Source organism: Sinocyclocheilus grahami, unplaced genomic scaffold (assembly GCF_001515645.1).
Source record: "Sinocyclocheilus grahami isolate Dianchi unplaced genomic scaffold, SAMN03320097.WGS_v1.1 scaffold858.1, whole genome shotgun sequence".
Taxonomy (NCBI): domain Eukaryota; kingdom Metazoa; phylum Chordata; class Actinopteri; order Cypriniformes; family Cyprinidae; genus Sinocyclocheilus; species Sinocyclocheilus grahami.
The window spans coordinates 203,454-218,483 of record NW_015506037.1 but is presented as its reverse complement, the minus strand read 5'-3'; the positions used below and the strand labels follow the sequence as shown (position 1 = coordinate 218,483).

Below are 15,030 nucleotides of genomic sequence, written 5' to 3'. Positions count from 1 at the left end.
ATCGTTTTGATTAGCAAACAAAGAGATATACAGGTTTTATTAGAATTACTTTCAGCTTTTAAAGGTTTAGCTTCTGCCAGTGTAAACTGGAGGAAAAGTGAAGCATTATTATTGGGTAAATGGACAGAGGGAAAACCGGAACTTCCAGAAGGCTTAGTTTGGGGAACAACAGGTTTAAGATATTTAGGAGTTTTTCTGGGGGATGATTTAACAGTGCAAAAAAATTGGGATGGGGTCTTTGAGAAAGTCAAAGGTTGCCTTGGAAAATGGAAAGGTTTGTCTCCAAAGATGTCGTATAGGGGGCGTATATTAGTAGTTAATAAATTAGTTGCATCTTCATTGTGGCACAAATTTGCATGTATGGATCCTCCCTCTCATTTGTTGGCCAAGATCCAGGCTACTTTAGTGAATTTCCTCTGGGATAAACTAGATTGGGTCCCGCAGAGCATGTCATTTTTGCCGAAAGAGGAGGGTGGACAAGACCTAATACATTTGCAAAGCAGGTTAGCAACTTTTCGGTTGCAGCGCACACTTCTGGATTGCCAGTGTTTTATAAGAACATTTTTAAGGTTTGGAGTCTTTTTGTTTTTAATCGGACTTTTTTGTGACAGGCATCAATGTATCTTGCTGCTAGTAAGATACAATCTTGTTTTTCACCTAATAAATATTGAAGTTGTGTTTTCTTGTTTAACATTTTAAAATCAGGGTAAAGTATTTCAAATTTGGGATAAAATGTGTTTCTAATGTGTTCATAGTTAGGGCAGCTAACACTGTACTCAGATATTCCACAGTTGTGTAATCTCTATTTAGGACCAAATAACATTCAAATTTATTTTGTTTTTCTGTTGTTTCAGTCCAATAGGTTAGATAATTTTCTTTTTGTGCTTTTATAATTTGGTTGGGCCGAATTTTGTGGATGAATATTTCAGAGTCCTGATGCTGGATGTTGTTAGTCATGTTAGTCTGTTTTTGCAGCTTCAGGACCGTCTGAATCAGGGGACTTTTTTCAGGGTTCACTTCGTGGTTTTTAAGGGCTTTAAAATGGTAAGAGTTGGGGTCACTCATTTTTAGGTGAGTTATGCTCAATGCGCATTAGCAGAGGGTATTGGCCTAATTCTGCCCTGCATGCGTTGTTCGGTGTGCTCCTCTGTACTCTGAGGATACTCTTACAGAACTCAGCATGCAGGGCTTCAATCAGATTTTTATCCCATTTTTCGAATTCTATCTCTCTATCTATCTATCTCTCTCTCTATCTATCTATCTCTCTCTCTCTCTCTATCTCTCTTTCTCAATTTATCTCTCTCTCTCTCTCTCTCTCTCTCGCTCTCTTTCTCTCTCTATCTATCTATCTGAACAGAGTTCAATGTCTTCTTCAGGAAGGATGCATGTGAGCAGGCCCAAGTCATCTAAGGGACGCAGCAGACCCATGATGGGTTTCACTTCCAGTGTGGATCCACCTTCCCAGTCCTAGTCACTTTCACCCCAACCTCCAGCCACCAAGGCAAACAACAGGTTAAACCAGTGCCTTCAATCCCGAGCCATTCTGAGACGCTGCAGTCAACCTAGTACAGATATACTGACTGAAATCTTCGACAGACCCCCCGATGGACCCATCTCACTCAACAAATACAGGGTTCTCCCTTCCATAGAGAAGAAACCAGGTACTGACCAGACATTCGGTCAAGGTGACAGCAGCCGTAGGATATGTCAACACACTTCACGTGTCCACACAAAGGTCAGACCGGCTCTAACTCCTCCAGAGGAACCAGGCCTGCTGCTCGCTATCAGAACTCCATGCGGTCAGAGGTTCAAGTGCCATTTCCGGCCGGCAGACCAGCTCCAGGCGGTGCGATCGGCTGCAGAGGCTGAATTCGGGGAGAGGTTTGACAGTTGTATGATTGAGACTATGGATGTGCCACGAAGGACTTTTACAAACCTTACAATGACCTTGACTCAGTGTGGCGTCCTGAACAAATCGGTTTTATGCATTTCCCAAGATGACAGCAACATGGATTTAACTTGAAACACTAATATAATTCAACTTTTTATGGACACTCAGGTATTATACAAAGGCAAAGATTATTTAGATTTTGTGTCCGATTAACATTTCAAATTATGATTAAAATTCCTCATGATTAAATACATGATTAAACATTAGATTATTTTGATTGAAAAATTTTTATTTGTCCCACATATGTATATATATAAAAAAAAATTGTAAATTAAAATTTGCTGAAAATTGACTCAACCTCAGGGCCATCCAAGATGTTCTTCATCAGAACAGATTTGGAAAAATGTAGCATTACATCACTTTCTCACCAATGGATCCTCTGCAGTGGATGGGTGCCGTCAGAACGAGAGTCCATAATTCAGTAATCGACACACTGCTTCTGGACAAAATACCAGTCCATAATCCATAACAACACGTCCTCCAGTGTTCTCGGCTGTAAATGGTGCTTATTTCTTTCCCGATTCATGAGACAACTTTTTTATTGAAGAAAGAAATATTAGAGGACTAATTTTTTAGCTGGAAGCAACAGTTTTAAGTTAAAATGTCTTAATGATGGATTGGTTTCTTACAGTTTTTCACTTCACACATCAAATGTTGATTGATGGACTGGAGCATTCTGACGGCACCCATTCACTGCAGAGGATCCATTCGTGAGAAAGTGATGAAATGCTAAATTTCTGTAAATCTATTCTGATGAAGAAACATTCATCTACATCTTGGATGGCCTAAGGGTGAGTCAGTTTTCAGCAAATTTTCATTTTTGAGTCAACAACTACTATAAGGTAAAACTAATCTTGCTTGACCAAATTAAGATCACTAAAAAAATTAATCTGTCAAGAACCAGTTTGGGTCATAAACAATGGGAAGAATTAGACATTACAGATATCTAGATAAATATATATTATATATTACAGATAAAAAGGTTTTACATTTTGCTTAAAGTGATCATTAAGTGTGTTTAGGACCATTAAGACGTTTTTGCTTTAATATTTTTCTTTTTAATTAAGACAGTTTTCTTACAAATTTTGATTTCCACAAATTAAAAGAATCAAAAAAGGTTTTTCTCCCTTTATGCAACTTATTTTTTTTGTCTTGATTCAAGACTGCATGTTAGATGCATGTTAAAATATCTACAGCCTATAATAAAGGTGCTGTCTTTTGCACAGTGGATGCAGGGAGTTGGAGAGACAAAAAAACAAACCAAAAAATATAAATCCATCCTAAGAGTTGTTGCATTTAATTCTTGCAAATAAGTAAAAATCACCACATAGAAACGAGCCAACGTAGTTTTATTATTATAAGAATATATAGGAAACAACTATAAAACCCTAAATGCAGCAAATGTATATAAAAAAAAAGAAACTGAAATGCTGCAGCTAAATGTAATCGCAAATGGGTTTCAGTCAAACAAGGTGCATTAATGTAAGCAGCAAAAATGTAAACAAGCTAAAATAATTTAGCATTTCACAAACAACAGTAGAGCAACCATTCCTAACAATATAGCTACAACACAACAATATCACTCTTCAGTAGCTCTTTATACTTTGTAAAAGTGAACATGCGAGAAAATAGTTCAGTTCAACTAAAACCCAAACTAATATTTGGTCTTTCTGAACAGAACAAAACAAAAACTCTTCTTCAAAAAGCTTAAATGCTTTTTGCAGTTCAAGTACAATGGCATTGCTACATATCAAAACAATACTCTATTGTGATTTTCACAATAATTCTCATTATAAAATGTCTTATTCTAAAGTGCTCGTCTTGAGGAATGTTAGTGTTTTGAGTTGGTCTTAAGAGACTGTCATTTGTGCGCCTTATTATAATTTTGTACCAATCTGTAGGCACCTAAACCATATTTATCAGAGATTATCTTCCTAACTTTTATCTTCTTAGATACTGTGATGGAATAAATACTTAAGTCTGTTATGATTCTATTCACATGCAAGACCAAAAAGTAGTCCACTTACTTCACAGTGCAGCCCTATGCAAGATATGCTTCATTAGTCAAATAGATAAAGAAAATGCCTATGCAAAACTGTCTCCTGTAAACAAGATTAAATGTAGGAATTAGTAGTGCACTTCACTTCAATATCAAAACACACTGTCAAACGCAAACCGATTCAAAAAGTCCTGTAACAGCTATAAGCGGAGAATCAAAACTATTTGGCATTAAACTTGAGTTAAACCATATTCTCCTAAATATGAGTCGATAATTTATGTAAACATTTGTCTTTGTAATGCAGATTATTCAAGCATCAACTCTGATGAGGTAACAGCAGAACTGATTTTTATGAAAATAATGTAGAGTGCATTTCGCTCTTCATCACTTCAGTTGGCGATTTTTTCAATTTCATCGAGATCATGTGTGTCCAGCCTTGCAATTTTCTTATCTGTTGGATAAAACAAGTGAGTAAATTAATACATTTAAATAAAATAAAAACAATTCAAATAAAAAAGTTAATTTCATAATTATTCATTATTTTTGTAATTTATATACATTAATATTCCTTATAAATTATTGTAGAATATTTTTATAATTATTTTATGTATATATATAATTGTGAAAGTCAATAACCATTGGCTTGGTTGACTAACAGAAGGTTTAGTTCCCCCTTGTGTCAAAATCTACAAACAGAGTTACCAATAATAATAATAATAATAATAATAATAATAATAATAAAATAATAATCTGCATATAAACAAATGCATATATAATTATTTTTTATATGTAATTATTAATGTATTTTTGTTTATGAATTATTAATTTATTATTTATATTATACACACACACTACATATATATATATATATATACATACACACACACACACACATTTAATTACAACTTATTACATTTATTTGCATATTAATTAATATATATTAATAATACTACATTTATCTCATTGCTTATAATTACATTTTAAAATATTATTTTAAGCATATATATATATATATATATTAGGGCTGTGCAAATAATCGAATGCGATTTTCATACGCATCTCATCAGTAAAGCCAGTTCTGTGATTAGTAGTAAATCTCCAGCACGTGCTTTCAGATGGAGCGGCATTTACTACACAGAGCCGTAGATCACTGACATGCTACGCAATATCGCGTTCAAAATCGCAGGCGATTCATTGCCGGACGCGAAATTGCGTAGCTTGTCATATAAAAATATTCTATAATAATTAATATAATAATGATAAAATTAAGAAAGATGAATAGACAATTTTTCATACAGACATACAACCAGTGGACTTGAATGAAAAGCATAAAATAACAAATTTGGATTGTAATTATCAAAAACTGAATAATTAATTTGATATATTTTCAACTTTTTTTCATTTATAATTATTGATTATTTTTATAATTCATTAAAAAATCTAATAAATACTGGGTGAACTATTGAGATAAACTAATGGAAACACTTACTAAAATGCCTCTCATATGTCTTGAGAATCTCCATGCTGCGCTGACTGTCCACCATGTTGACAGCAAGTCCTCTCTTACCAAAACGTCCAGTTCTGCCGATCCGGTGGAGGTACGTTTCATTGTCTGGATTGCCATCTTTGTCCAGAGGAAGGTCAAAGTTGATCACCACTGACACTTGTTCAACATCAATACCTGAGGATGGATAACTTGATTATTGAAGATTGCAGAATTTACACACAGATGAGAAAGGAATAAATACTTCAACTTTTGGTTTCGTTAAAATAGAAACTCTTTATTCTCTCAAGGCTTTAGAAATACAGCTTTGCATCTTATTAGATGTACTGGTGTTCTTGCCTCTTGCACAGACATTAGTAGTGATGAGAACTTTCTCCTTGCCGTCTCTGAAACGTTCAATAACTGCAGCTCTCTGCTCGACTGCCATTTCCCCACTGAGCAGCGCCACCTGGTGGCCTTCTTTAGACAGCTGGCCGGCGAGCCAGTTGGCTGTTTTACGAGTCTGAAAAAAATGACAATATGGGATGATTAAATGAAAGAAACACAAACTTACTAATATCAACCAGAGGCAAACAGACTCACATGACAGAAGATCATAGCTTGTGCGATAGTGATAGCTCCGTAGATGTTACAGAGTGCGTTGAACTTGTCCTCCTTGCTGTTGCAGAGCACGTAGTACTGCTTGATAGTGTCCAGGGTCTCCTCTTCTCGCTTAAGCTTGATGATGTTGGGATCTGGCACGACCCGCTCGGCAAACTTCCACACAGAGTCCTCAAAGGTGGCAGAGAAAAGTAACATCTGACAGCCTTTGGGCAGCATTCTGTCAGTGATGGGAAATAGAAACCATTTATACTTAATCTCATGCTAAAGCAAGCTGCATTTTAAATGTAAAGTTACTTCTAAAGTTAATTTTTTCTATTTCAAAATACATTTGAAAATAAATGTCAATGCACAAAAAGCCACAGACGTCATTCTGAAAGATAATGTGTTGGTATTTTTGTGAAAAATATAAATTAATGTAATCTTTGTGTATTGAAAACAAGAAACAACATTTAAACCACTTTCAATAAAAGCTCTAATTTAAATTCCATTTAATTACAAAAAATATCCAGTTGTGTACAAAAGAAAAATATTTTCTTTACACCTTGAAAACACAGAAGCCTATACAAATATATATATTAGGGATGGGAAGATTCCCCGATTTGCTCGGTGCATCGGAATAAAAAGTTACCGATGCGATGCATCGGTTTAAAAAGTGTGCATTGGCTACAAGTTGGCATTTATATCGCGATGCATCGTTTCTAACATATTTGCATCAGCAAAAACCGATTCATTTATATATAATTACTAGTGGATGCGCTATACTTTTATTATTTAGACCAATAATCTGTGACCAATATTTTATATGTAGATTATTTTCTCCTCTCTAAACTGTTTCTTAAGCACGCTCTCTCATTACCGTTGCTGTGGCGGGAATATGACGCATCACAACACCATGGAGACCCAAGGAAAACCTGGGATTAAAGTCCAAATCCTGGCTTGAAATAACCTAACAAATCAATCGGGGCTAAAGCGGTTCCATTAAAGACTAATTTAATTCACACAATCTAACTAATTTGTGGACGCTTATTCTTAAGCAGACCTTAATGTCGATCATGGATCAAATCGATCCACCATGACAAACAGCGAATATATCTGTGCTGTTTAATGCATGTGAGACGTTGTGTTTTCCTCAGTGCATAACTGACATGTCACAGGTATATTTCTCATCTGTAAATGTTAGAAAGTCATGCAAATATATCCATTTTGCTGTCAGGAGAGCAACGAGCGCTGCTACATGCATGCACGCTACACAGAGCGCAATCGAATAGGAGCGCAATAATTATATATATATATATATATATATATATATTAATAATAAGAGTAAAATATAAATTGTGCTAAAATTGTTTTTGGACATTAAATAGTTTAAAATTCATTCAATACAATTTTAAACGTACATATAAAGTGTATTTTTATGATAGCAGTAACTGTAAGTGGACTATTGTAATAGGTAAATCAAATGTAAGCTAGTAGGATACAGTACTAATTACTATAAGCTCAAATGAGTTTGTTTCTTATAGCAGTTAAAATGTAGCCATTTTCTCTCTTTATTTTCATTTTTAATTCAGTGATTTTAACTTTTAATTTAGTTATTTAAATGCTTTAAAGAGCAATTTTAGATTGTAATGTTCTAATGTTCTGCAAACTATAAAAGGTACAGCTGTAATAAAAGCAGAGAGAAAGGCTGCATGGCTAGAACCTAGGGCTGCACGATAAAGGTCAAATAATAGTATGTGAGACATTTGCGCAGCTCGTCAGTGAACAACGGCTGTTTAGTTAACGCTCCTCAATGTGAAAGTATGCACGTGATGGAGATTTACCGCTGATTACAGAACCGGCTTTCTGACAAGATGCGCATTAAATATCGCATGCGATTTATCGTGCATCCCTACTAGAAACTGTATAAAAAAAAATAAAAAAAAAAACACACAAAAAAAAATAAGTCAGTTAATCCATAATAGTATGGGAGACAGTGGTAATATCATTGTTCCTGTTGGTCAGTAGAGGAGCTTAACTTAGCCTGACAGTTAGCCTGCTTTAGACCAGGTTAGTTTCCCAGCATAAGTTGCCACAGTGACTAAGCTTGATCTAGTCGCATTGTGTTGAATTGAATAGAATCAAAATCAGATCGTAATAATGCATCGTAATAAGGGTGAATCGTATCGCATCGGTAGCTGCTTCATATGTATCTTTAATGTATCGTATCGTTGGCTATGCATCGAGATGCGTATCGTATCAGCCTGAGTCATGAGATGCACAACCCTAATATATATATATATATATATAAAATAATTTAATCATGACTTTTCTTGAAAAAAAAAACTTGTATTTTTCAAAAATGTTAGTATTAGAACAAAAATGTTTTTATTTAAATCTGAAAATCATACACGTTCATCAGTATTCATGTCACTGTACATTTCTGCCAAGGAGTAATTTTTTTTTTAAACAATTGCCACTTTTTCTCTTACAATTCAGACTTTTTCTTCTCATAATTCATAAATGTGAGATACAAACTCAGAAGATACTGTATAAACTTGCAATTATGAAAAATAATTGCAAGACAAACTTAGAATTCTATCTTTTTTCTCGCAATTCTGACTTTATATCTCACAGTTAAGAGTTTTCCCCCTCTGCATTCTGATCTCGCAACAAAATGGCCAAAAGTTTTTATTTATTTATTTTTAAAATATCAACAGTACTATTAAAGAATACTGCCCCACTACTTATTTTTTTACTTAATAATAAAAGTGAAAAACTAATTATTTTTTCAACAATTATTTCTTAAATTTAAAAAAAATTATATATCCACAAGGTAGGTCCACAAAATAAAATTGGCGTTTTCAAATCGCAGTATGTATGAAATGTATTTTTTATGTTTTTAATAATAATAAATTGTGTATAAGATCCAGATACAAAAAAAATGTTCATTATAGATCAAAATCATAACAGATCATATAATCAGCAGCCTGTCTTTGTGTATTTGCTTGCATGTTCTTCAAACACTAGGCTAAGTTCACCTCTGAATGCGGATGCTCTGGTCCTGGTGTCCCTGTGTGGCGATCATCACATCGGCCTCGTCCAGAACAAACACTTTGATCTTTTTGGGGTCGATGAGCTTCAGCTTAATGCACCAGTCCAGAACCGTCCCAGGTGTGCCGATGACGATCTGTTCCTTGATCTTTATGCCACGCTCCACTGGCAGAGGGCACAGCAGCCATCACGAATTTAAATCTGCTTTACACATCGCAAGATTCTGAGGCTTCATTTAACCACTTACTTTTATGTCCTCGAACAGCATATGCCAGTTTGACTTCTGGATAAAACTTGCCCATCTGCTCGATGACTTTGCCCGTCTGCAGAGCGAGCTCATATGTGGGAGAAATGCACAAACACTGCAGGACAGACACAGATTGGACACCAAAGTATTAACGACATTTACATTATAGTTCACACTGAAATGAAAACTCACCCTTGTGACTTTAATGATTAAATTTAGAAAGACACGAGGCTGAGTAAATGGCAGAAGAATGTTTTGTTTTGTTTTTTTAACAAAAATGATGAACTATCTATGGAAGCCACAGAATAAAGAATTAAATTAATTGCAGCTAATTCAGCCTTTTTTGCAGTTCAGAATTGTGATATATAAACTCAGAATTCTGACTTTTTTCCTCACAATTCCATTTTTCCCTCTAAATTCTGAGTTTACATCTTGTAATTCCGCCATGGAATAACAAAGGTAACTGTGACTCTTTATCTTATAATTTGAACTTTTTTCCTCACAATTCTGAGAAATAAAGATTCTGAGATATGAACTCTATTCTGAGAAAAAAAAGTCAGAATTGTGAACTAATAGATATTAAACTAACAGATATGGTTATACGATCCCCAGTTGATTACAATACAATACATTAAGGCAGTTCTTTACTGCTTCAATTCTGAAATGTTCTGTTTAAATATGCAAATGTTTCATAATGTAATTAACCTAAAATCTCAAAATTGACCAGTGTCTGAAAAAACAAACTAAGGTTTTACCTGCAGCGTCTTGCCTTAAGCCAGAATGAAAGGGAACATTACAGTGAATCTCAGTTTCAGGGGCGGATTTAGTGAATTGGGGGCCCCAGGCAAAATATAGGAATGAGGCCCTATACATTTGCACACATTTTCCTAGATCAACCTTGAGGTTTCTTTTTTGTTGTGATGCTTGCTGCTGCACAATGGTGTCTCAGTTGTGTCCAATGTGTTCTACATTTTTCATGTACATGTTATAATGGCTTTCTTTCATGTTGTAGACCACGAAATAGCAACTGATTTACAGTTGAGTGATACAGATTTTCACAAAAACAAAATAAATTATAAAATGATAAACCTCACAACTGAGCGTTTAAACCAGGGGTGAGTCAGAAGTATAAATGATTATATTAATTTAAAACAGGGTTATGTGGGTGGATTTTTGCATTGAACAAAAACTACAGACTGGATTATTGAAAAAGAACATTCATTCTCTGCCAGTAGGAGGCGCTTTTGGAACGTCAGAAAAAGTGTGACGAGGAAAGTCCACTGATGAGTTACCAGTGTAAGCCTGTGTGCAAAGGCTCTCTAATTCTAAACTTTAAAATACATTTATTTTTAGTTATTTTAACTACAAATGTAAATAAAACTGAAAAAATAATGAAAAGGCAATAATACATTTACACACCTAAGGATTATATCAACCAAAAAAAGTAACTGTGTATGTGTCCTTTACTTGATTCCTTCTCATAAATGAGTAAGCAGCATTTAAAACAATTATAAACATATAATACACTCTGTTTCTCAATATTTAATTACAGCTTCAGATTAGGGCTGGACAATAATTCAATATCAATATGTATCGCGATATAATTTTTTTCAATAACGGTGATATGATTTTTAAACACATTTCCTAGTTTTATTACTCTAAAAGCGCCTCCTGCTCGCAGAGAATGAGTTTTCATTTTAAATAAGCCCGTCTCCAGCAACTTTTCATACCCTTTTTTATGGCTTATTATTTTTTTGGGAAAGAAATGATAGAAATTAATACTTTTATTTAGCAAGGATGTTTAAAATGGATCAAAAGTGATGATAAAGGCATTTATAATGTTACAAAATATTTATATTTCAGATAAACAGTGTTCATATCGATATCGGAATTATATCGTATCGACCGAAATGAAGAAATATATTGTGATATCAATTTTGGCCATATCGTCCAGCCCTACTTCAGATGCATAATATTTTCATCTCCTTCAAGCAGGACACACAAAAACCACGTTCAATTCGGACGCTTGTCCTGGTAATAACACCGTAAACAGCAACCGTTCACGTGTCAGCTCTTAATGCGCATCTCCTATATGAAAAGCATTTTAGGGGGCCCCCATGGCGGTCGGCTACCTTTGCCTAATGGGTAAGTCCACCCCTGCTCAGTTTTCGAACTCACCTGAGGCCATTTTAAGCTTGGGTCCACATGACTGAGCATGGCCAGCACGAAGGCAGCTGTTTTACCAGTGCCAGACTGAGACTGAGCGATCAGATTCTGAGGTCTGGGAGTGAAGGAAACAGAGTCAGGGAAACATATGAGTGTATTAAAACTCAATTCACGTGTATACCCTGATATTTCACATAAACTTTTTGATAGTCCAATTTTGTTCATCAAATATTCAATCTGTGTGCTTTTAGTCAAATAAATAAATAAAACCATAATAATAATTCCAGTTGCATATATCAAGGGTTTTGAGCCTATATAGGGCTATCGTGAAATTCACTTTTTGCTCCTAATCCTCAATATGACCTCTTTATTAAATGAAAATAAAATTGACAAAATATCGACAAAAAATGACTTACGGTTCGGCGAGCATCATGGGAAGGGCATTCTCTTGGATTTTAGAAGGCCTGTTAAAGCCCATTTCATAGACGCCTTTGAGCAACTGTGGTTTCCTGAGTTACACAAATTAAAATGAATAAAATTGACATATGCAAGCTGTCTGAGAGGTGTCAAAGCTTCCATATATAGTGCATGGTCTTTTTCGTATTTATTTCTCCCAAATATTGACCAGGTGGATGCTGCACACTGGTGGTGGTTGAGGAGAGACCCCCCCCCACCACCACCACCACCACCACCACATGACTGTAAAGCGCTTTGGGTGTACAGCAATACACAATAAAGCGCTATATAAATGCATCATTCATTAATTCAACATAGTTAGCAGTAATTGTTCTGAATGCTAGGAATATAAAATACCGTTCAAAAGTTTGGGGTCGACACAAGATACAAATAAAACTGCAAATTATTATTACAATTTAAAATAAACATGACTGTAAAGCGCTTTGGGTGTACAGCAATACACAATAAAGCGCTATATAAATGCATCATTCATTAATTCAACATAGTTAGCAGTAATTGTTCTGAATGCTAGGAATATAAAATACCGTTCAAAAGTTTGGGGTCGACACATAAAACTGCAAATTATTATTACAATTTAAAATAAATGTTTTCTATTTGAATATATTTTAAAATTTAATTTATTCCTGTGATACAAAGATGGATTTTCAGCATCATTACTCCAGTCTTCAGTGTCACATGATCCTTCAGAAATCATTCTAATATGTTGCTGCATTCTAATAATTTGTTACTCAACAAACATTTATTATTATCAATGTTGAAAATAGATGTGCTGCTTAAAATTTTTGTGAAAAATTGCCCTCAAACCTCTGAATGGTTGTGTAAATTCACAGATTCTTTTCCTCAGATATCACTGTTTTAAAGCACTCACAGTCTCAGCTCTTCGAAGGTCTTGACTGAATAAAGTGGTGAGTTTGGGTCCCTCTGAAGAACCTCCACTTGGTTTGTGTTGTTGACCACATTGCTTCTGATCAGCTTGTTTAAGAGAGACTGTGTGGCTCTGTCCTCTAAATAGTAGATTAGGAAAGAAACAGGCTACTATGATGGTCTTTTACAGTTAATCCATAAAGTTTAGGTGTCATTTGAATAAGTAACTTAAGATGCAACCACACACTTTTTAAATTACTTAAGTACTTACAGCAGCTTTAGAATCAGAATCACTCACAAAAATCTGTTACGCTAAACTCAAAAAAATTGCATTAAGCAAATAAATTGACTCTGTTTTGGTTCTATGTTGACTGTAAATCCAGACTGCAATTTAAAAATGAACCTTTTTCCTCTTCGTCGGATTTGTCGCCATCATCTACAACACAGGAGAGAAAAAATAGATGAATTCATGCAATTATTGTTAACAGTTATGTTTTGTAAAAACAAATGGTAGTTAAAATAATAGCGCACACACAAAAACGGTCATTTATTGACTTTCATGTCATTTCAAACGTGTACGACTTTGTTCATTAGATGAACAAAAAAGGGAGATTTTGAGAAAAGGACTGGTTGTTTCTTCCATCAAGAACCAGATAATGGCAAGGTTATTATTATGACATGATTCTGGTCTGATCCTCACAAAAATATTGCATGACTTGAAAGGACTCGGAACATAGTGCACACATATAATGAATCTTTATAGTACTTTTGCATTATTTTTGAAGATTGAAAGCTCCAGTTCCCATTTACTGTAACTGTATGGACAAAAAAAGTAATCTACATTTTTCAAAGTTTCTCCTTTTGTGTTCCACAGAAGTCATACAAGTTTGGAACAACATAAACACTAAATTCTGAGTGAGCTATTGCTTTAATGCAATATAATAATGCAAAACATGACTACCATCAATCTGACGTGAATTTGCATCTCCCGCTTCCATAATCCGCAAGTTCCCAATCTGTTTTCAAACAACAGAATTTAGTTTTAATACACTTAGATGCACTGCATAGAGTCAATATGATATAATGAACATTCACAAATTAAGCGTAAGAGTCAATAACGTCTTAAACTGATTAAACATAAGTCGATGATTTAAATGAAGCAGATGTTTGCTGCTAACGTAGTCATACAAGTCACTTACTGGAAATTATACACACACTCACTAGCTTTCAAACAAAAATTACGCACGTTAAGAGTTTATATAGACTAACTTAGTTAACATTACTTGTTCAAAGTTAAACTGTGGCCGCTAGATTTAAAATCTCATACAGGCCGTGTCTCAAAACTTAAATAAAAAGCATTTTGATGGCCAAAACCTTGTTTGGACGTTTCAAACACGCCTGTGCCATGCAGAAATGCTGTCTAGGTAGGCAGCTCACTAAGATTTGAGACGCAGCCAAGCGCCTGACTCACCGCAGCTAGTGCGCTAATCCTTTACAACACAATTAAACCGCATTTCTGCACTCACAGTCTTGGTTGTAGACTCTTGTTCGTCCACAGCTAGAGCCCACGAGTCGGTTGCCATCGCTTCAGTCGAAGATATGTGAACTATTAAACGGTCTCGATAAGTCTTCAGATGGGCTTCTCTTCGCTCGGCTTGCGCGCGCACAGAACGCTGTCCGGCCGGAAGTTAGCACAGGACACTCAGTTCCAGGACTTTGGTTCTAGTTTATTATTCATTGCAAGCAATTTCATGTGTAAGTATCTGGGCTTTAGTTCAAACCAATTAAATGCTACAGTAAGTTAGTATATTTTTATAATATATATAATATCGACATTTGTCTAATTTTTTGTCTATATTGACTGAATTTCACTTAAACTAGCAGCTTTATTGTTGGCGTCTCAGGTAAACCAACCACATTTTCTCATTTTTAAGCATTTGATATAAAGAAATAAACGTATTATTTTATTTATTATTTGTGAATTCTGTGCACCAAATAAAAATTCCAGTTTCATCATATTTTTATATAACTTATGGCAATGGCAATGGCAATATTTATTTATATAGCACCATTAATTGCAACCCATGGTTGTCCAATGTGCTTTACAAAAAAATAAAATCAAAAACACATTTACTTAGAAATACGCAAAGTATAATAAAAACATAATAAAATAATAAAAAATGTAAGGC

General features: G+C 34.7%; 2 protein-coding genes across 2 annotated transcripts; one reads left to right on the top strand and one right to left on the bottom strand.

Moving 5' to 3' along the window:
- The first annotated feature begins 1,363 nt into the window (after nucleotides 1-1,363).
- Nucleotides 1,364-2,023, top strand: LOC107563148 (UBX domain-containing protein 10-like). Its single transcript, XM_016247941.1, is given in 1 exon segment — nucleotides 1,364-2,023. A coding segment is annotated over 1 exon segment (660 nt).
- A 1,355-nt stretch (nucleotides 2,024-3,378) lies between these two features.
- On the bottom strand, nucleotides 3,379-14,539 carry LOC107563149 (ATP-dependent RNA helicase DDX19A-like). The gene is made up of 12 exons (XM_016247942.1): nucleotides 14,368-14,539; nucleotides 13,803-13,857; nucleotides 13,245-13,277; nucleotides 12,846-12,981; nucleotides 11,917-12,009; nucleotides 11,513-11,615; nucleotides 9,335-9,449; nucleotides 9,075-9,252; nucleotides 6,037-6,274; nucleotides 5,794-5,956; nucleotides 5,440-5,631; nucleotides 3,379-4,401 (listed from the first exon to the last, which is right to left on the bottom strand). The coding sequence occupies exons 1-12, from the start codon at nucleotides 14,422-14,424 to the stop codon at nucleotides 4,340-4,342; spliced, it is 1,425 nt and encodes a 474-aa protein (XP_016103428.1). The 5' UTR covers nucleotides 14,425-14,539; the 3' UTR covers nucleotides 3,379-4,339.
- Nucleotides 14,540-15,030: the final 491 nt, after the last annotated feature.

What these genes read in the sequence shown, in the direction of transcription:
- LOC107563149 (XM_016247942.1), bottom strand. Translation starts at nt 14,424, where the DNA reads ATGGCAACCGACTCGTGGGCTCTAGCTGTGGACGAACAAGAGTCTACA. An exon ending in CAGAGCATCCGCATTCAGAG is followed by an intron (nt 6,275 to 9,074) that starts GTGAACTTAGCC and finishes CATCACTGACAG; the next exon opens with AATGCTGCCCAAAGGCTGTC. An exon ending in TACTAATGTCTGTGCAAGAG is followed by an intron (nt 5,632 to 5,793) that starts GCAAGAACACCA and finishes ATCCATCCTCAG; the next exon opens with GTATTGATGTTGAACAAGTG.